At 51.3% G+C, this 22098-nt stretch overlaps 1 protein-coding gene and 1 non-coding gene across 2 annotated transcripts in view; both read left to right on the top strand.

Annotated features, from left to right (window-relative positions):
• LOC141978939 (uncharacterized) overlaps positions 1-22098 on the top strand; it is a 107193-nt gene that overhangs the window by 7706 nt on the left and 77389 nt on the right. The window contains 3 exon segments of the mRNA XM_074941340.1: positions 10254-10275; positions 10582-10940; positions 10943-11104. Coding sequence (XP_074797441.1) covers positions 10254-10275; positions 10582-10940; positions 10943-11104 — 543 coding nt within the window.
• Positions 21568-21639, top strand: TRNAG-UCC (transfer RNA glycine (anticodon UCC)). Its single transcript has one exon. It is a non-coding gene; the product is annotated as a tRNA-Gly (tRNA).

Below are 22098 nucleotides of genomic sequence, written 5' to 3'. Positions count from 1 at the left end.
TAATTGTTGAAGTTACATTAGACAAGACTGGCTACTGCAATTGTGTTTTGTTAGTAATTTTCCACACTCTCTTCTTCTGCCCGCTGACCACGTACACAGTTGTCTTGACCAGAGTTTAGGCCTACTCTCGTTTTTCATCTACACCGAGGAGCAACTGCACTGGTCTATTTTGAATACCAGCAAGATTGTCTCTCTTTAAAGAACAATCCAGTGTCCCTAAATCCCACCAAAGGCCTGTTAAAATCTGACCAAACGGTTTCAAGTCACACGGGTAATGTGTGAATTTTCTAGAGAAATTCCACCCTTTGCAGAGAATTTTGCTATAAATATGGTGTAAGGGACTGCAGAAGACTTTGTTACAGCCTAGCTAGGGAACTTCCGCTTTCTCGAGGCTGCCCAGTCACTGTAGGACATGGGAAACCAGCTGTAACCAGCTTTAGGCCGGTTCTGTCTGCCCTGCATGCCCCTTTGCCAGGTAGCGGAAGTGCTTATTATGGCTCGCTGTTCACCCCTTCGTCGGACTCTGTCCCAGGCAAAGCTCCAGTGTGCTGGGTTCTCCGCCTCCGTGACAGCAACGCTTGGAGTCCCCGTTGTGGGTGTGTCACTAACCTTCAATAAAGCCAATAACTCGCGGCTTAGCTGCGTGTGGGTCTCATTTTTCAGAGTACCTCTGACGGCCTGCGGTGCTACCCAGAACATATGGTAATTCCGAAAGGACAAGTGTGGGATGATCCCCTGCGTTATTTCAATCCCACTCAACATTTCCAGGAAATGAGCCTAATATTAGCTTTAAGAAGTCCATCTTGTAAATTTTAAGGAGGGTAATGCCTTTGTTTTAGTGCATAATCCATTGTCTAAAAGTATTAAAAAATTCCTGCACCATTTAATGTAGGTATTGCGTTGTCTTCCATACGGGAAGGACAAAACTTTGTCCCATCAGTTACCCACTATTGGTAAAGTCCCCAAACTAAACTTAATAGAGAGGGTGTGTGTTGTACTGTACCCTCCTTTCAATTTAACACTCATTCAAAAACAATAAATCACAAAATTCTCCCTACACCTAGCTAATTAAAGTGGAAAAATACGATTAAATAACAAATGAAACACACACACAAATGAAATCCTGTTTAATTCTAGTGCAACAACATCAGTTCGACCATCTATCACGCTGCGTAAAGTTAAAAGAAATGGCAATTCCTCCCCCAAAGATGCATATTTTCCAAAACAAGTGAAAAAAATGAAACGAAGCTTGCTAATAGTTTAGCCTTTAAAGATAAAAACTGAATGAAAAAGATCTGTTTTCTAAAAACTGTCTGACGTGTGTAAAAAAAACCTCCACACAATAAAAATTAAACCCCCTTCATAATCAAATCACTGTGTGAAAAATGATATATGCTATGAACTGCTCAAAAATGCATACAGAAAATTTAAACTTCCTAGGATATATACATAAATATATTGAAGAATTTCTTCTCCATATAATGTACCCTTGTGCCAGTTTAAAAAAAAAATCTAAGCTGTAAAAGTTAATTAATTATAAACAACTAAGAAAATTCTCCTAAATAAGTAGCCCATGCAATCTGTACATCACAATTTAGCCAAGCTAAGTTTAAAAAACAAACAAACCAACCTCTTAAACGTAGCAAAGTTTTTAAACCCTAAAAGTAATTCCAAAAAACCCCAACACAAACTAGCTTTCATTTGTTAAAAAACGTAATATAGCTGAAAAAAAATGCCCTTTGGAGTAAAAATTTCCCCAAGTAAATTTAATTATTTCATTCACGAAGCTTTATTTACAGCAAAACAAGCAAGCAAATAAAAAATAACCACTTATGTTAATAATACTTTAATTTTTAGTACCACTATTGCTGGGGAAAATTTGTCATTAGTAAAAAGTCAATGAGCCAGAAAAGAGTAAATTATTTAGCCTTTAAAATTCGCTCTACTGTAAGCTCATAAATTGCAGACTCTGATGAATTTTAATACTCTTTCCAATGTGTCAGAACTATGTTGTTTCCTGGCCATCTGCAATTACTGCAGGCAATTCATTCAAGAATATACCAGACCCCTTAATAAACTACCACAAACACATCTTGCCCATATGCTCAGGGTTTAGCTGATCGCCATATTTGGGATCGGGAAGGAATTTTCCTCCAGGGCAGACTGGAAGAGGCCCTGGGGGTTTTTCGCCTTCCTCTGTAGCATGGGGCACGGGTCACTTGCTGGAGGATTCTCTGCTCCTTGAAGTCTTTAAACCACGATTTGAGGACGTCAGTAGCTCAGACACAGGTGAGAGGTTTTTCGCAGGAGTGGGCGGGTGAGATTCTGTGGCCTGCGTTGTGCAGGAAGTCGGACTAGATGATCATAATGGTCCCTTCTGACCTTAGTATCTATGAATCTATGAATGTTCCCTCTAATTTTTGACAGGCCGTGTGCGCAAAAATTTTTCTGTGCAAATTGTTGTGTGCGCGGGGTTTCGGATCTGCGTGCGCACGCAGACGCCCACAGCTTAGAGGGAACAGTGGAGAGGGGTTGTCCGTGTGCGGTTGATCTCTATTGCAGGAGTATTTGTGTAAAGAAAGCAAATCACACTTAGAATTCACAGACGATTTCTCCTGCCCTGGGAAGCCGCCGACTCGCAGGGCCCAGGTCACCTCTCGCTCAGCAGCGGGGCCAGGCTGGTATCAGCAGGGTAATGTAATAATGGGGGGCCTTAAGTGTGAGGCTTTTCCTGGTGTCCCCCCGCACAGTCCCTGCCCCAGGGAAGCAGACCCTAGGGGTAACAAAGGGGCAGCAGCAGCATTGAGATTTCGCCATTCTCAGCCCAGCGGGTCACCAGCCTGAAGGAGACCCCCGGGGTGAGTTCCCTGGGGAGCCAGGGACTCACTAGACACTGGGGTGGGGATTTCCCCAGCGCCCAGTGGGAACCAGCCAGGGCCAGGCAGCAAAAGGAGCTGGGAAACTCTTTCCCCCCCGGCCCCACTTCTTTCTCCCTCCACCCCACCCCCCTTTCAATTTCTCTCTCCTCTTTCCCTTTCTAGCCCCTTCCCCATCTCCTCTCCCTCTCTGGCTGGGAGAATGGGTCACTTTCCTGTTCCCACGGGGGACCCACATGCCCCTGGGACTGGGACTGGCAGACAGGGTGTATTGGGGGGGGTATCTCTGGCTGCAGCCCGGGTCGGTGTTTGCAAGACACAGGAAGGGGCTGGGAGAACAAAGCCCAGACCCCGGACCAGAGGTTGCTGCTGCTCCCCGGGGTCTGTGTTGGGGGGGGGGCGTCATTAACCCCTCCCTGCCCGGGGGGGGGGAGCTTTCTCCAGCTGGGACCAGCTCCCCCGGACTCTGCCCGCACTAGGAGCCCCCCGGTGAGTGAGGGACCCCCGGGGAGGGGTAGGAAAGTGCCCCTCTGCACAAAGGGGTCTGGGAAGCTCACATCTGGCAGCATCTGGGAAGCCCCCTGCCCTGGGGCCCCGCTGGGGGGATTCAGGTGGGGAAGGAAACCGGGCCCAGCTGCGGTTTCTACCTTTGTGGGTCAGGGAGGGAGGGATGAGAAATGAGCCGGGGTGGAGGGAGGGGGCAGACCGTGTGAACGGGGGGAGATGGACCTGGCTCTGGGCGGGCAGGAGATTGCAAGGGGCTGGGGGGCGGCTCAGTGGTTTGAGCATTGGCCTGCTAAACCCAGGGTTGCGAGTTCAATCCTTGAGGGGGCCATTTAGGGATCTGGGGCAGAAATTGGGGATTGGTCCTGCTTTGAGCAGGGGGCTGGAATAGATACCTCCTGAGGTCCCTTCCCACCCTGATATCCTATGATTGTGTGAAATCAGATTGTCCCACTTCTCACTCATACAAATCTTCCCCCTTTCTTTCTAATCAGCAAGTACTGGTATCAAATCCACGTCACCTTTTCTCCCAGCTGACTGAGCCTTTCTCTGGTCTCCTCAAAAACGAATGAGGAGTCCGGTGGCACCTTAAAGAATAACAGATTTATTCGGGCGTAAGCTTTCGTGGGTAAAAACCCCACTTCTTCAGCTGCATGGAGGGAAAATGTGTTTGTGGATACAGACTAACGCGGCTACCCCCCGATACTTGACACTCTGGTCTCCTCCCGAGATTTTGCTGCATTAATTCTCAAAGGCCTGTTTAAAATCTCCTCTGATTTGGGATATTTTCCCACCTGTGTTATCTGCAGTGATGTGTCCTTGTTTGGGTGGGAAATTGTGAGTCATCCCCTAAATGGGAAAGGGGTTAGGGGATGCAGCCTGGGAGAGCCCCGAAACCCGGCTGGCTCTGGGGTGGGGCGGCCGTTCTCTGCCAGCAACAGAGCCTGGAAGGGGCACCGCAGGGGAAAGCAGGAGCAAGTGTCACCAATGGGGTAATCACTCCCAGCAGGTGCCTGCCCGTCTGCCCAATGGAAGTACCCACAGCCACCAACTGCCTGTCCCCTGCCCATCCCCACCCCACTGCCAAGGAGCCGTCCGGATCCACACCCCCTCTTCTGCCCTTTTAAAACAGCCTCCCCAAGGGTTCCCTGCTGCCCGTGGGACTGGGGCTGGTTTACCGAACCGTCATCTACAATCCTTTCAAACTTTCCCACTCAGAATTGAATATCAATATAAAATCCCCATAGAACTTTGTGGTTTTTCCCCCCTCATAGTATCAATTTTGGACCCATTTTCTCCCCCATGATCAAAGCTACATACAAAACACCCTAACCCCCCATCCTCCTCTCTCGCTAGTTAGCTATTACTGATTTCATATGTCCCAGATTGCTCCCGGTTTCAATAGTTCTAAAAGATTATTAATATAAAATCTCCCCCGGTTTTGCCCCTGTCTGGAATATTGATACCAAAGTCCTCGCGAATGTTGCCCGTTTTCTCTCTGCTTATAAAATATGGATAAGCCAGTCATTCAAATTTTACTTCTTTACCTATCACCCACTATGGATGGAAAATCCCACATTTCAGAAAATGTCCTTTCAGAAAATGGATCCAATATCCCTCAGATGTCCACCTGTCTTTGTCCCATTACCGAACATGGCTCTCAAACCTCGCCTTTTGCCTTTCTCCATGTCATTATGAAATGTCAGTTAAAAATCCTCTCCGGTTTGGGGGATGTTCCTCGTGTTTTTTAGTTGCGGAAATGTCTCCGTTTCTGGTGGGAGCCAGTAGCCCCGAGTCATTCTCCACACTGGAGATCCCGGAGGGTTAAATTCCCAAATGATCAACTTTCCCCTCTCCTTTGAGAATCAATTGTTCCCCCCCTTTTATCTCCATTAAAAATGTTTGCTGGTGAAAGAAACTTGCCCCACATTGAATGCCCATCAAAGCCAGAGGCCTCCCCCTCTTCAGCGAATCAGTGCTCACAGGATATTTGGCTGGACATTGATGGCACAGGATGAGGGGCTCACTCCTCCGCTGTAGGGTGTAACTGGCTCTTTGCTAGCCCAAGCAGTGCCCAGAGTGGCTGAGACTCTCCGTGCTCCTGTATTAACCCATCGCCGCTTTCTCCAGAAATGTCCCAAACCCCACGGCCAACGGTCTCCACGAGGGGTTGCTTCCTGCAGCACTGAGATGCAGCCACTTCTGGGGGGGGCTCCAGGGAGGCCCGTGGCAGATCATGGACAGTTCTTAAGTATTTTGGATCCTTCATTCTCCTGTGAAAGCAGCACCCCACCCAGGGTTCCCTCTACCTGCGTGAATGGCTGGTACGGGGTAGTGATATCTTTCTATCCACTTATCAAACACTGATATAAAATCATGACAGATTTTGCTTCTCTCCCCCCCCCTTTGAAACTGGAGGAATTTCAGGTTTTGGAAGGAAAACTGATGCCCTGAGTCCTTTTTCTAGAGATGGGGAGGGACGGAGGGGGTTAAACTCCCCTCAGCAATGGGTCTGTTTAAAAGGATTGTGGCTGCCTCCCTCCTGACCCATGTTTCTGGGCTCGTTGAGACCAGTGAATCCGGATTCATTGCAAAGGAGGATGAGGAGTGACTCCAGATTAACAGGGGGGCAAATGAGATCAGCTGTCCCTGTGGGGAGGTGGTTCCATTATCTGCTGTCACCAGAAGCTCTGGATGCTGCTAAAGGATGGGAGGAAGTTATCTCTGTGTGTGTGTCTCTCTCTCAGGATATTGGTGTTGAGTTTCCTGGGTCAGAGGCTGCAGCCTCCATTGTGATCTGGGAGACCAGATTTAGCAGCTGCTGCTCCCCCAGCGGGATCTGTGCCAGGGAGTTGCCATAATTAAAGGTTCCTAGGTGCCCAGCCAAGGTGAGGACTTTCTCCAGCTGGTGCTAGCCCCCTAGGGCAGCCCTGGGCTTTGCCGACATCAGCTCATGGTCCGGAGACTCCCAAGTGATTGAGGGAGAGTTTGGGGAAAGTGCTATGTCTGCTCTTGTCGGTAAAATTTATGTCACTCAGGGGTGTGAAAAAAACAAACCCCGGACTGACATAAGTTACGCTGACAGAAGCGCCAGTGTGGACAGTGCTATGTCAATGGCAGACACTTTCCGACTGACATAGCTACCGCCGCTCGTTAGGGGGTGGTTTAATTATGTCGCCGGAAGAGTTCTTTCCCGTTGGCATAGAACAGGTACCCGGGAGGCCTTACCGCCGTGCAGCTGCATCGGTACAGCTAGGCCACTGTAAGGTCTCTCGTGTAGACATGGCCTAATCGACTTCTAGAACCAGTTCTTATTGTCTTTTATGTCCCTTGCTTGGAGTGAGTCACCCTGTGCTTTAGCCTTTCTAATTCTGTCCCTACACCCTTGTGCTGTTCGTCTGGACTCATCCTTAGCAACTCTCCGTGTTTCCAGTTTTCGAAGGATTCCTTCTTCTTTTCAAGAGCTACTGATGCAGCCTTATTGGCCTCTTACTCTGACCTTTCGTTTGGGATAGTTTCCCGCTGAGCCTTTAAAATGATCTTTTCGAGAAACTGCCAGGTCTCCTGAACTCCTGTTTCCTTTAGATTTCCTTCCCACGGGACCTTACCGACCCGTTCTCTGGGTTTGTTAAAATCTGCTTTTTTGAAGTCCAGTGTCCTCATTCTGCGGCTTTCACACCTGCCTTTCCTTAGACTCATTAAATCCATCATCTCATGATCGCTTTCACCCAAATTACCTTCACAACCAATTCCTCCCTGCTAGTCAGAATCCCGTCTCAGATGGCTCTCCCGTGGTTACCTCTTCCGTGTTCGGAAACAAAAGTTGTCCGCAATACATTCCAAAAACGTACTGGCCATTTTCTCTTTGGCCATAACAGATGTCTTGGCAGCTACTGTCATCCCATTGCTATCAGCTCGTATCTGTTGGGTGCTCCTTTTATTTTCATGGCAGAGGCTAGAATGGCTACTGAAAAAGGGCCCGGTTGGAGCCGTGAAGTGAAATGAACAAAAGCCCGTTCTGAAATCTCCCCCGTTGCTCTTCTTGCCCTGCCAGGCTGCAGAACGACGTCCATGTTTCGCTCCAGCTCATCCCAGCCTGCTACGGGACGGTCGCGGGGAAGGGAAATGGCTGCAGAGGAGCCAGTTCAGGTAGGGATTATCGGGGGGTTGCTGGTGGGTTCCTGCTGGAGGGAGAGGGGCAGCAAATACACCGGAGATGGGAACTTCTGGGGCGTTTAGTCTGGAGGTTGGAGTGGGGCAGGAAATACACAGGGTGGAGAAAGGGAGGGGGGAAAGCGTGGGACAAACTTGCTGGGACTTGTTTAACCTGGGCCCTAGGTTCTAGGAACAGAGAATGGGGTGTGGGGGTGGGGGTGTCAATGTGGAAATTCCCTTATTTGTGGAACAGGATACAACTCCCCAGGGCAGGAGTGGGGAAAAAACTCACCAGACTCCCAGGGCTGGAGTCTGAAACTACTAATCAGAAGCTTCCATTGGATATGAAGGGGGCACCAACCAGTGAGGCTTAGGGGAGATGCTCTGCGCCCCCACATCCAGCTGCTGGCAGTGGGGACGGCGTTGGGCTTCCTACCAGGGAGCTCGCCCTGGACCCTGCTAGGGGCTCCATCTCCTGTATCCGTCTCTGGCTAGTAGGTGTTTGATGGATCTGCTGGGAGAGAGGAGGGGCTCTCTCTTCGCCCCTCACCCTGGTGTTTCCTGGATGCTCTGAGGGGGATTATGTTGACTGGGAGCTTCCCAGAGCTTCCATTTGATTGGCTCCTCTCCCCCACGAATAGTGGGGCTGTGAGTGGGGCAGCAGGTCCTGAGTGGGGGGCTCTTGCTCTTTCAGGGGCCGGTGACCTTCGAGACGGTGGCTGTGTTTTTCACCAGGGAAGAGGGGGCTCTGCTGGACCCCGCTCAGAGAGCCCTCTACCGAGACGTCATGCAGGAGAACTATGAGAACGTGACCTCGCTGGGTAAGGATTCCCGTCCCCTCGGTTATTAGAAGGGGAAATGGAGAGTTAAGGTTCATGTCACCCCCACAATGTAACCTTAACTCTGCCCTGATTCAGCATCACCCCAACATGCCAGTGACCCACACACTAGCCCTCTGCCCTCCCCTGCTACCCAACGCTCTGGGAACAGGGCACAGAAGACCTTGAAATAGTTATAACCATTAGAAACAACTTATCAGCATCACCATGTCAGACTATACAAATTAAATATCCTTAAACCAATCTCTAATAAGTTCTCAAGATGTATTTTTCTTCTTTTGCCTAGCTGCGCTACTCTGTTATCATCAGTGGAATTTTGTTTGCTTGATTTGTGTGTACGAAATCAACGTTTACTGACATGTACCAATAAAAATCTAACCCTTGCAAGCCAATCCATTCACTGTGGCCCGAGCCACCCTTCCTGAACCCTTTATGTTCCTCACGGCCCCAAGACGAGCCTTTCCTTGGCACAAATGTGCCTTTGGTGGTGTTATAGTGGGTAGTGACACTTCTGGGGACACATCGGTTCTCACTCATCCCTCCCCACCTGCAGCAGCCACAATCTCTATTCCCTACCGGCGCCTTGGATCTGTGAGCTGGCGCCTCCCGAGGTCACGTCGTCTCATAAACGCCGACTCCATGGGTGCTCCGGAGACAGAGAGGAGCAAGCGGCGGGTGGGTGGGGGGGTGGGAGGAGCCGAGGGGGAGGAGAGGAATGGGTGGGAGTCACTCGGGGGGGAGAGGGCAGAGAGGAGTGAGCAAAAGGGGGGCCTCAGGGGAGGGGGCAGGAAGGGGCAGAGCAGGGGTGGAGCACCCACCAGCAAAAACAAAAGTCAGCCCCTGGGCTTGGTCTGATTTTAATCTTTTTATATTTTCCTTTTCAAGAGGAATTAGCACATTGCTCCTGAATTATAGCCTCTAACTCTCCAAACTTCTCCAGACACCGGGGGATTTTCCCATACTTCTCCCCCTCACACCTGACTTACTCGATTCCCCAGTTCTTCAAAATATGCTTTCCTCTCCCCTGACATACGTAGGGAGCGTCATCCCTAGATGGCCAGCCCATCTTCCCCATCACTGGCTCTGGGCCTCTCTCTGTCAGTAAGAAGCAGTTACACGGTGGCTTCCCCGCTAGCTGGCTTCTCCACTTTCTGGGATATGGAGTCAGCTTCTGTGTTTTAGGAGCCCCCTGGATGATACATGTCTGGTTGTGCGTGTTTGCAGCAGAGATGACGATAGTTAAATCCCTCCAAAGTAGAGTGACCTGCCTCTTGGAGCATCTGGGAGCTGGGCCCAGGATTTTATGGCTGGGTTTAAACTAACAGAATGTGACAAATGTCCCCTGAATTCACCCGATCGCCACTTGTTTTCTTTCCCCTGAGCAGCGTTTCCAGTTTCGAAACCTGACGTGATCTCCCAGCTGGAACAAGGGGAGAAGCTGTGGGTCCCACATCAGCAGGGCTCAGAGAAAAGGGCGATCCTGAGAGGTCCCTGCACAGGTGAGGAGTCATTAAAACCAACTCAGAATCTGTCAGTGCCTGAAGGAAAGAGCTGGGATTCCCTGAAAAGACCTTGTGAGCTCTCAGTCTCAGATCTTGTAGCAGATCCCTTCCCGACCTCCCTTCCCTGTGAGCCTTTGGATAGGAGGTGGAAGCAGAATTGATCCCCCTCTTCTCTCCCCAATGGGGAAGATTTTAGGGAATTCAGTTCCTGGTTTTTTTCTCTCTCCAGCACTTATTTTGATTTTCTCTTCCTTTTTCCATTCCTGATTCTGAGGTTTCTCTCTCTGTCCCAGCAGGTGATGGGAGGGTGAGTGAGAATGAGGAGTAGACTCCAAAGCAGAAAGATGCGGAGCAAGTGGAATCACCCCGGGCATTAGCACAAAGATCTAATGTGAATGTGTCCAGGAGTCGTGAGCAGGAAAGTGCCTGCAAGAGTCAGCACAGGCCAGGGAGAAAGCAGGGAAACCAGCCAGGGCAGAAAGTGGGTCAATCCATTAATTGTTGGCAAACTCACAAAGACTTCAAAGAAACCGCAGCCCAGCAGGGAATCCCCATGGGAGACAGAAACAACACATGCCCTGAGTGTGGGAAAAACTTCAGTTACCGCTCGGCCCTTATCACACATCGAAGAAGCCACACAGGAGAACGACTCTACATATGCTGTGTGTGTGGGAAAAGCTTCACTCAGAGCTCACACCTTGTTAGAGATCAGAGACTCCACTCAGGAGAGAGACCCTACGAATGCTGTGAGTGCGGGAAAAATTTCACCCAGAGCTCAACCCTTGTCCGACATCAGAGAATTCACACGGGAGAAAGACCCTATGGATGCACAGAGTGTCAGAAGAGGTTCAGTGACAGCTCAGCCCTTATTAAGCATCAGAGAACCCACACAAAAGAAAGACCCTATGAGTGCTGTGAGTGCGGGAAAACCTTCATTGACAGCTCCTCCTTTATTAGGCACGAGAGGGTCCACATAGGAGAGAGACCCTATGAATGCTGTGAGTGTGGGAAAACCTTCACTCAAAGCTCAGCCCTTAGCAGGCATCAGAGAACCCACACGGGAGACTTTACGAATGCTCCGAATGCGGGAAAAGCTTCACGGACAGCTCACACCTTATCAGGCACGAGCGAATCCACACAGGCGAGAGACCCTATCTATGCGCAGAGTGTGGGAAAAACTTCGTTGTGAGCTCAAACCTTGTTGCACATCAGAAGATCCACAAGGGTGATAAAAAATCATTAAAAAAAAAATATGACCAAAGATAGATTTTTTTTTCTTTAATCTTTTTGCTAATTCCCACATAGTGACTTTTGAGGCTATTTGTGCCATTTACGTCTCAGATGCGCCAAGAGAGGTGCCCATTTTTGCCTTTTACAGCTTGCCCTTTTTTGGGGCAAATCCTGTGGTCCTTTCTATCAACTCTTTTGTCCTATGAGTCCTGGCAGTCTGTGCCAAGAATGTCCATCAGCACCAGATGGGAGAGATATGGGTGATCTCCACTAGCTACATCTACCAGATAAAATCTACCAGGGTCTTTTCTCCACTAGGGTTTTCCATGGAGTTGGCTAGCTTGCATTAGCTAGTCTCATGTTAAAACAGAACTACGCTTGCACAAAAGATGTAGCCCGTGTCGAGTGGCCGGGGTTATCACGCCCGTTTCCTCATCACCTCACCTAGCCATGACTTGTCCTAGTCTAAACCAACCTGGAGTATCACACTGATACTGTGCCTCTCCCTGAAAAGCAATTGTTAGGGTCACCAAGTTTCCCCTTTAGGGAACAGATTGCCTCATTCCCACTTGTTCTCAAATTGCCCTGGGTGGTACTGAACAGCGGTTATTTTGGGGTACCATTTTTCTCATTACAAATATATTTAAATATATCAAAGAGCGGGGGAGGGACAGTGTCATTTCAGCCTCTGTGACACCAGAAAGAGATGGGATGGGTTGGAGGGATTCTCTCCTTCCCCATCACCCCAGCAGTGTTACCTTCTACAAGAGCTGTGTAGAGTTTATCTTCTTTGCCTTCTACCCCTCCACCGCCCAAAGTGTCCCATGATGCAGTGTTCTCAGCCCTCTGTGCTTTAGACTCTCTCTTTGGTGCCTTTGATCCTAAATCAGACTCGTTAGGGCTGGAGATGAAAGTGTCACTGATCTGGAAGGGGAATTCCAATGGATCCCAGACACAGTGGGAGTTTAAATCCCAGTTTCCATCTATTGGCAGAGACACTCCTGGGCTTTTCCCTGCTGACATGGGATTGTTTGTAGATGGAAAGGTTGGCTGCTTTTCCCCCGTTATGATAATCCTAAAACTTTTGTGAATAACACAACTCAATAATAATGAGACAGTGCTGAGTGAAGCAGGTTTGAATGGATCAGAGGAGAATGTGATGGGAGAATCTCTTGTCCTGACTGAGTCATCAGATGTATCCTGTTCTGGAATTTCATTTTATATGTAACTGAAAGTGTCTTTATTACCCCTCTGTGATGTGGGTTTTTCTCTCTTTCCTGTAGGCCATTGGGTCAGATAACTGGATACTAATTTTGTTTGACCAAATCTAGCTTAGATTTATTGGGGGCTTTGAGACAAATGACCATTTGCTAAAAGAGTCATTTCTTTATTTATTTTTGCTTTCCCCCCACCACTCGGTGATGACATGGAGGAAGTTCAGGTGCACTTTAGTCAACAAAGGATAATACTCCGCGCTATTGGACATGTTACCAAGGAAACAGCACTGTCTTTAAATCTCCATTCTGAAATGGTGAACCACAGGACGTCCGAAATCGTGCAGTTAACTGAAGTGACTGAATACAATTACAGTGGTTTTCAACTGTTTGGGTCAGTATTGTCTCAGATGATCTTGGAATAGAATTCCACAGTAAGTGACTTGGAACTGGGAAACTGTAAGTCTCTTGGTTCGAAAAGAAGGTGTGACCCAGGCCCTACAGGGGATTATTCCTGAAGAGATCTCCTCGCTACTCCTGTGATTTGGGAAATGCTGTCCCGAACGATGCAGATGCAGAGGTGCTGTTTTTGTTGAACTCACCCTTTGTCGGTGCTGCAGATGTCCACAGAATGAAATCAGTGTTAAATGTAAGATAGCGGCAAAAAAAAAAAATCCCCACCTATTTTCAGAAAGAAACCCCCCCTCTGGTAGCTTCCAGAGATTCTGATCCAGACCTGCAACTAGTCCCTAACTTAGACCTGTGCCATCAGATTAAAGAAAAGAACTGGGCATGTTTGGGGAAGCCGTTCCTCACTAACACGGCTGAGACTTTGGGTTGTTTGGAAAAAAGATTCTCTCCCAAAGAAGTGTAAATTTACCCTGATGAAGGTCAAGAACTCAGGCAGAAACAGCAGCACCCCGTGGTTGGTTTTCGCCTCACGAGAAAGAAGTTATGGGTTACTATGGTAAACTGTTTTGAGAACACTCCCTAGTTCAATTGCATTGATTACAGTGTCAAAGGATGCCGTGGTTAGACTGAGAACAATTGTCCTCTACCGTTTGGATCCAAAGTGTCGTAAGCTGAAGAAAGGAATAGTTGATGCCTTCAGAGGACATTCCTTCCCCGTGGATCCCAGTCTGCCTGCCTGGTTGGGCAACCGGGACTTCCATGCTGTGCAAGTGAGGGAATGATGGGTCAGCCTCTGTGTCCAGCGTGCAGAACACACGAATGTCGAGTCCTGTTTCTATGGTTTCGTGTCAAAGGTCCGGTCTACACTGCAGTGGGCTGGAGCACCCATGGGGGAAAAAAATGGTGGATGCTAAACACCCATCTGCAGCCCCCCCCATCAGCTCCTCCCCTTCCTCCTGCACCTCCCACCCACCAGCAGCCCCGCCGATCAGCACCTCCCGCTCCCTCCCCGCACCTCCTGCCCACCGTGAGGACCTGGGCTGGAGCCTGGGCTCTGAGACCCCTGCCCCCTCGTGGGGTGTCAGAGCCCGTGGTCCAGCCCAAGCCTGAACTTACACATTGTGATTTTTAGCCCCACATCCTGGGCCCTGGAAGCCCAAGTCAGCTGACCCGGGCCATCTGTTGCCATGCCGCAGGTCTTATTCCAGTGGAGATGTACCCAAAATGAACACCCATCCGCTCGGGTTACTGTGCTAGGATTTATAAGCTTAGAATATCTGTTGTATGAATCTGATGATTTGACTCAGTTTGGTGACCTGATTTCAGTGCAATATTGTTGTTAATGCATTGATTTACTGGTTTGAGCTGAACTTCCTAACTGTGCGTTCAACTCATAGTTGGTTTATTAGTGTTTATAGGGGCTTAGCCTTAGTGTGGTGTGTCTTCGTCATTTTATTTGTTCATTTTAATAAAAATTATAAGCGGATATGATGGATTGCTTCCATCAATAAGCAACATGGGCCAGAGAATCTGAGGGCAGATCCGCCAGCTGACCTCAAATTCTAGCCAGTCCCTCTAAATTAACCTGGTCCTCATGGAGGAGCATGTGAAGGGTGTGCTGATCTCAACTCCAGCTGTATCGTGTGGGGCTCAGAACACCACAAGAGAAAATCAGCTCTCCCGGCCCAGGCTTTTTGGGGGGGGGAGGTGTGTGAAAGAGAGAGAGAGAGCGAGCGAGCAGTGTGGCTCACTGAAGGGGGCTCAGTGAGGTGGGAGAGTGTCTCTGAGTAGAGGCAAGGGGGCTTGCTGTGCAGTCATGACCAGGGCCAAGCCCAGCCTGCGCCCCTTTCTGATTTGCCCCGGGTTGTGCCTGGTCAGGCCCAGCTGACGCTGGGGATCTGGTTTGAAGGGCTGTAAATGGAGGTAGAAAGCTTGTACAATTCAGCCACTGTGATGCTGACAGCGTAAATGTATGTGCATTAAGAGGGCACATTGGGGCATTCTGGACAGAGGGCAGAGTTAAGGTTGTGTGAACAACCTTAATGGTGAATTTCCTGGTTTTCAGACATTTGAGTTGTGCTGAAGTTGAGGTTCTGCAAGGGATGATATCCCACCAGGCACCCTAAACTCTGTGTTAATGAAGTTTTTTGCCCTTTAATTAAGCCAAGGAGGGGTGGTCATGGCTGCCCACTAGCTGTTAACCAACTCGCAAGGCTGACTGCAGGGATAAACGTTTAGAAAGAAAACAATGAAAATTGGCCAGAAGTCCTTGAAAACAAATCATATGCCTCCTATCTGCTCTGGTAAAGGTGGTAAGAAGTGAAGGAAAGGGATTCAAAACCATTCCCTAAGGGAGATGTTTCACCATCTCCATTCTGGGTGTCTTCAGTATAAAAGAAAAGAACAAGAAAAGCAAATTGAATTCACAGGAAAAAGTTAGCAGATTTCTTTTCCCTCCCAGGTCCCCAAGAGAAAACCCTGTTCTCCACACAATCCTTTGCTTTATAGTTAACTGCTACCCTGAATGTCTTCTATTAACAAACCCTACATCTGCTCCCTCCAGAGTCTGTGTGCTTAGGATAGCATGAGGAACTGCCAGTCATTTCCTCTTCAGCCTACCTCAGATACAGATGAGAAGGCCCTCCCTCACCGTGTACACTGTCCATCTGTCTGTCCATCCACCGTCCATCCATCATTCATAGAATCATAGAATCATAGAATATCAGGGTTGGAAGGGACCTCAGGAGGTCATCTAGTCCAACCCCCTGCTCAAAGCAGGACTGATCCCCGACTAAATCATCCCAGCCAGGGCTTTGTCAAGCCTGACCTTAAAAACTTCTAGGGAAGGAGATTCCACCACCTCCCTAGGTAACGCATTCCAGTGTTTCACCACCCTCCTAGTGAAAAAGTTTTTCCTAATATCCAACCTAAACCTCCCCCACTGCAACTTGAGACCATTACTCCTTGTTCTGTCCTCTTCTACCACTGAGAATAGTCTAGAGCCATCCTCTTTGGAACTCCCTTTCAGGTAGTTGAAAGCAGCTATCAAATCCCCCCTCATTCTTCTCTTCTGAAGACTAAACATCCCCAGTTCCCTCAGCCTCTCCTCATAAGTCCCTAATAATTTTTGTTGCCCTCCGCTGGACTCTTTCCAATTTTTCCACATCCTTCTTGTCGTGTGGGGCCCAAAACTGGACACAGTACTCCAGATGAGGCCTCACCAGTGTCGACTAGAGGGGAACAATCACGTCCCTCGATCTGTTCGCTATGCCCCTACTTATACATCCCAAAATGCCATTGGCCTTCTTGGCAACAAGGGCACACTGCTGACTCATATCCAGCTTCTCGTCCACTGTCACCCCTAGGTCCTTTTCTGCAGAAAAACTGCAGAACCCCCAACAGAACCCCTAACAGGGGCAACTTAACTATTTCACTCGAGGAGGTGTGAGGAATAAATCAACAGGAACACAGCACTTCCGTCTGATAAGATTCATGCAAGGCATCGTGCGCTATCTAAAACTGACGTTTATCAGATTTAAGCACACACGAACATAAGCAATAGGTTTAGAACATCCCAGATATTTACCTAACATCGGGAACGGTATTGAGTAATTAACAGCAGGTTCGCAGTGGACAGTTGCTGTCCCGCCGGGGCGAAAGGGTGTCAAGATGGCCTCAGAGGACTGCTCCAAAGTGCAATATATTAGCTAATCTTTTAAAACTAACTTCTACACAACACACAGGTCATAATGACACCTACTAAATCATCACTTTTCTAACTTTCAATAAACTTTTCATATCAGCGGCATCCAGACTCAAGGTTTCCCAACCACCCAGGTTTTCTGGCTCAGTTGTTTACATGTTTATCCCTCCCTCCCATTCTGTTTAGAAAAACTGCCAGCTAGATTTGACCTTGCGTCTGAAAGCCTGTCTCCAAATTAACCCTTAACTATGCGGTGTTCTATTTCATTACTTCAGGGTGGCTGAATGCACATAATATGGCTGCAATTAGCTTGATCACATTCTGGGGTATACACACCCCTCAAATCCAGGGCAACCCCCCAATATGCCCTCTTAACACGCATACATTTAGTCTGTCAACATCATAGTGGCTGAATTGTACAGGGTTTTGTGGAGGGGTCAGTGAGGTGGGGGGGTATCTTTAAGCAGGGTCAGGCACTGTTCCCTCTAAGCGGTGTGCGTGAGCACGCACACGCAGATCCTAAACCCCGCGCGCACGGCGAAACCCCACGCGCACAAAAATTTGCACAGAAGCTCAACAATTTGCAACGAAGAAATTTTTTGTGCACACAGCCTGTCAAAAATTAGAAAAGGAGGACTTGTGGCACCTTAGAGACTAACCAATTTATTTGAGCATAAGCTTTCGTGAGCTACAGCTCACTTCATCGGATGCATACATCGGAAGCTCACGAAAGCTTATGCTCAAATAAATTGGTTAGTCTCTACGGTGCCACAAGTCCTCCTTTTCTTTTTGCGAATACAGACTAACACGGCTGCTACTCTGAAACCTGTCAAAAATTAGAGGGAACATTGCGGGCAGGAGTTTTTTCTCTGCAGTCGCTGTCATGGCCAAGTCCAGCTGTGGTCCTCTCTGGTTTTCCCAGCGTTGGGCCTGATCAGTCCCAGCTGACGTTGGGGGGGGTCTGCTGTGAAGCGCTGTAAACGGAGTCGAAAAGCCTGTGCCAAGTTGGAATGACGGAGGTGTCTGTCTTGGGCCATAGACTGGGCAGTAGAAAGTTGAGGCTGGAGCCTGCAGGCCGTCCAGGAGCGGTGTAGGCCCCGAACGAAGCGAGTGGTGAGGCTATTTCTAGCGAGTGCCGGACTGAGCCTGTCTGCCACAGTGACGGAGCCTGTGCCCGCAGGCTGAAGCACAGAACAGGCCCGCCTTGCTAGCACGCAGGGCCACCCGGGGTCTGCCGCCATCAGAACCACAATCCCTGGAGGGGAGGAGACCAAAGCGCTGGAGTGAGAGACGAGTCCAGTCTCCAGAGCCAGCTCGGACCGGGGCTGCCTTTCCGGGAGGGGGGAGGGGGGAAGAGGCAGCACAGGGGTGGAGTCCCTCTCCAGTGGGGCAGCTTAGAGGGACTTTAGGCTGTGTGTAGGAGGGGTCCCCTCGAGCAGCAGCATCCTGGGGCTTTTCTCTGGGGAGCTGAGCATGGCCTGGCTCAGGAGGGGCAGGGAGCTGGGGCTGCTCTCACTGGGCAGGGAACAAACTGACCCCATGTGTTCAAAATCTCACCTGGGTGGGGGAGAGGAGGAGGGGACTGACTCACGATTTCTGAAGGGTTTGGGGTTGTAAAATGACATCCAATCCCAGCCCTCACCCCCAGCACAGAAATGTCTCCTACTTTGCACCAGCTTGCATCAGGGGGGCAACAGCGGTGCAGAGTATATCCCCCCCTCCAGCCCCAGTGCTGGGATCAGGGGGTTCCTTGCTAGCAGATGGGGGAGCAGTCTGTAACCTCCCCAGGCCCAGTGCTGGGAGTGGGGTGCCTGGTGGGGGCAACCTTGCAGTGCAGGGGGTTCAACCCTTATCCTGCTGGCCTGGCTGCTGCCCAATCTGCCCCATACATCCCCATTTACTGTACCCCCCTGGATGCTCTGCACGGATAACCCCCCTGTTCCCCACAAACCACTCATAGCCCCTCCCCCAAGGTCTCCCAAAGCTCCTCCGAGCCCCCGGGGAGGGGCAGAGGGGCCCATGCTAGATGCAGCAAGCATGGTCATGGGGTGGAAAGGCCCGGACCCCCCTCACTCAGCCCAGCCCATGGGGGCAAAAGGATTGGGGCCCACAGGGGAAAGAGGTGGACGTTCCTGGGGTGACGGGACTACAGGGCATCATTGTGGCCATGGGGGTATCAGCGTGAAGGGAGGGGCTGTGAGGGGGAGGGTCCATGGGGGTGTCAGTGTGAAGGGGAGGGCCTATGAGGGGGAGGGCTATGGAGTGTCTCCGTGAGGGGAGGGGCTGTGAGGGGAAGGGTCCATGGGGGCGTCAGTGTGAGGGGGAGGGGCTGTAAGGGAGGGTCCATGAGGGTGTCAGTATAAAAGGAGGGGCTGTGAGGGGGAGGGTCCCTAGGGGTGTCAGTGTGAGGGGGAGGGGCTGTGAGGGGGAGGGTCCATGGGGGCGTCAGTGTGAGGGGGAGGGGCTGTAAGGGAGGGTCCATGAGGGTGTCAGTATAAAAGGAGGGGCTGTGAGGGGGAGGGTCCCTAGGGGTGTCAGTGTGAGGGGGAGGGGCTGTGAGGGGGAGGGTCCATGGGGGCGTCAGTGTGAGGGGGAGGGGCTGTAAGGGAGGGTCCATGAGGGTGTCAGTATAAAAGGAGGGGCTGTGAGGGGGAGGGTCCCTAGGGGTGTCAGTGTGAGGGGGAGGGGCTGTGAGGGGGAGGGTCCATGGGGGCGTCAGTGTGAGGGGGAGGGGCTGTAAGGGAGGGGCCATGAGGGTGTCAGTATAAAAGGAGGGGCTGTGAGGGGGAGGGTCCCTAGGGGTGTCAGTGTGAGGGGGAGGGGCTGCGAGAGGGAGGGTTCATGGGGGTGTCAGTGTGGGGGGAGGGGCTGTGAGGGGGAGGGTCCATGGGGGTGTCAGTGTGAGGGGGAGGGGCTGTGAGGGGGAGGGTCCCTAGGGGTGTCAGTGTGAGGGGGAGGGGCTGTGAGGGGGAGGGTCCATGGGGGCGTCAGTGTGAGGGGGAGGGGCTGCGAGAGGGAGGGTTCATGGGGGTGTCAGTGTTAGGGGGAGGGGCTGTGAGGGGGAGGGTCCATGGGGGTGTCAGTGTGAAGGGAGGGGCTGTGAGGGGGAGGGGCTGTGAGAATATAGTCAGCTCCAGGCAGCAGGAGCCCCCTGAGGTGGGGGTTGAACTGCCCCCTCCCCCCAGGTGCTTTGGGGGGCCCCTGGGGCCCAGCATGGAGCTGCTGTCCCTGTGGGGTCCCTGGGAGTCACAAAGGGGTGATGTGCGGTTACTGCCCCGTCTGCCCTGGGGTGGGGGCCTGGAGCCCCCGGAACGGCCCTGGGGGACGTCACTGTCTGTGGGAAAGCACGTCTAGGAGCGGGGATTCCCCGCTGCCTGACAGCGGCAGGAAGGAGAAGAGAGCGTTAAAGCTGCAGCCAAGTCTGGGTGCGCTGGGCGTGGAGGGGCAATCAATCCGACTGAGCCTTTATTCTCCGGGACCCCCGGAGCTCTGCTCCGACCAGGCTGAAGTGGGGAGACGAACCTGCTGCCTTTGTTGATGGCTGAACTCAGGCCTTCAGATTATGACACTCAGGCACGGCCAGCCGCACGGGGGAAGCTCACTGAGCAGCTGCCTGGCCTCCGGGACAGGAACTAAGCAGCGGTTTTCACCCGGGGTCACGGGGGGCCGTGAGCAGGTTTCAGGGGACCTGCCAAAATAAACCAGAGAGCAGGGCCAGCATTAGCCTTGCTGGGGCCCAGGGCGGAAAGCTGAAGCCTGAGCCCCATTGCCCGGAGTCAAAGCTGAAGCCCGAGCAACTTAACTTCACAGGGCCCCCGGTGGCCTGGGGCCCCGGGGAATCGCCCTGCCTGCTACCCCCTAACACTGGCCATGGCTTTTAATCTACTGGAGATGCAGAAAAACCATTGTGGCACAGGTGGGCTGGGGAGTTTTTATAGCATGTTGGGGGGTTCAGAAAAACCCCAGGTCTAAAGCATGCAGGGCCCCAGGAAGCAGAGAGGGAACTTTGATTCCCAGAGGACTGCGCTAGCTCCCTTTCAGCAGCAAAGAAAGTCCCTTCCCCCCACCCCTGATGAATCAGCCTGGAGCCAAGGGCAGAGCGGGGGGTTTCTCCTTTCACTCCTGCTGGGGAGTGCGGGGGTCCCGGGGGCATTTCTAGACGAGCATTTGGAACTGAACTGGGGGAACCGGCCGTTCAGAACGGAAAGCTCACGTTCAGACAACATCTTTCTTTACAGTTTTTTATAATACGACATAAGCCTTCAATCCTAGTGTCGCCGTCGTCGATAACATGGCTTGGTCAGCCTGGTAGGACACCGAGGGTAAAACTGACCAGCTCTTCAAAGCCGAGAGAGTGGAGAGAAATCACCTCTCAGAGTCAATGCGTGTAGAAGAGGGGTAGTCAACAGGCAGATGGCGGGCCAAATCCGGACTGCCAGACGCTTTTGAACGGATGCCAAAATCTTTTTATTTACCGATTATTATCATTATTGTTATTTTTTACTATTATTTTCTCTGGAGCAAGACATTTGGACCTTGACAAAAAATAATGGATCACCCCTAAGAATCGCTACCTTCCTTATGTCCTGCTGGCCATTTCCTTTCCCTCCTTTCGGTGAAAAGCGTTGGGCTTTTGCGCAGAAACTTTCTTTCCTCGGGAGAGACCCAGGAGCGGGGGCTGCCTGCACGTACCAAGCAGTGGTGACCGACGAACACCCTTAAGACGAGGCAGCCGTCCCTGTCAAAAATCATCTCCTGGCTCCACTTGAGTGACAGCCTGAGTCGTTGCTTAGCCGGGCAGAGCCCAAGGATGGGAATCGTCAGCAGCAGCAAACCCTTCTGTGCGTAGCGGGAACCAACGCAAAGGTGCTTTAGAAGGAGCTGTCTCCTTCCTTCTGCGGTGAAAGTTGCCATTCTGGTCATGGATTTTCATTGCCCGTCTCAGGGGGCAGAGGTGGGGTTGGCGCTACCGCAGGCTGGGATGTGGCCCCCGTGTCCCCATCTGTCCGTCACGCTGGGAGCCCGTCTCCGCTCCCAGCTGACAGGCCGCCTCCAGCCTGTCCGGCCAGCTCCTGAGCGCTGGGGGGGTGAGTCATTTGGTGTAAGTGGCACGTAGGAGACACTCTCCCAGAGGCATTGGTGGTATAGTGGTGAGCATAGCTGCCTTCCAAGCAGTTGACCCGGGTTCGATTCCCGGCCAATGCAGGGATGTGCTCTTTTCTTGGCCGGGAATTGGTTCCAAGGAGTCACCGCTTGCTCCTCTCCTCCCCCAAGGCCCAGCTTGCCCACTGCTCCTGCCCCTACACCCCTCCTCTGAGGCCCTCTCTGCCCCCTCCCCCAGAGAAGTGTGGGTGCGAGGGTCTGGGGGGGGAAAGAGGCGGAGCAAGTGCGGGAAGAGGAGCAGCGTGGGTGGGGCCCTGGGGGAAGAGGCCGAGCCCAGGCGGGGTCAGGGTCCGAGCGCCGGTGGACCTGAGCCCAGCCCCTCTGCACTCAGGGGAGCAGTGTGGGCCCGGGTTGGGGGCTCCGTGAGTAAATCCTCAGAAATCTCACACCTGGGTTTGTAATGTCAGGCCCCAGCAAACAAGTCCCTCTATGTGGGAGGGGAGGGGCTGTGAGGGGGAGGGCTATGGGGTGTCTCTGTGAGGGGGAGGGGCTGTGAGAATA

This window comes from Natator depressus, chromosome 28, assembly GCF_965152275.1.
Source record: "Natator depressus isolate rNatDep1 chromosome 28, rNatDep2.hap1, whole genome shotgun sequence".
Taxonomy (NCBI): domain Eukaryota; kingdom Metazoa; phylum Chordata; order Testudines; family Cheloniidae; genus Natator; species Natator depressus.
Note: the sequence above shows the minus strand (reverse complement) of the source record. Positions and strands in the feature narration are given on the sequence as shown.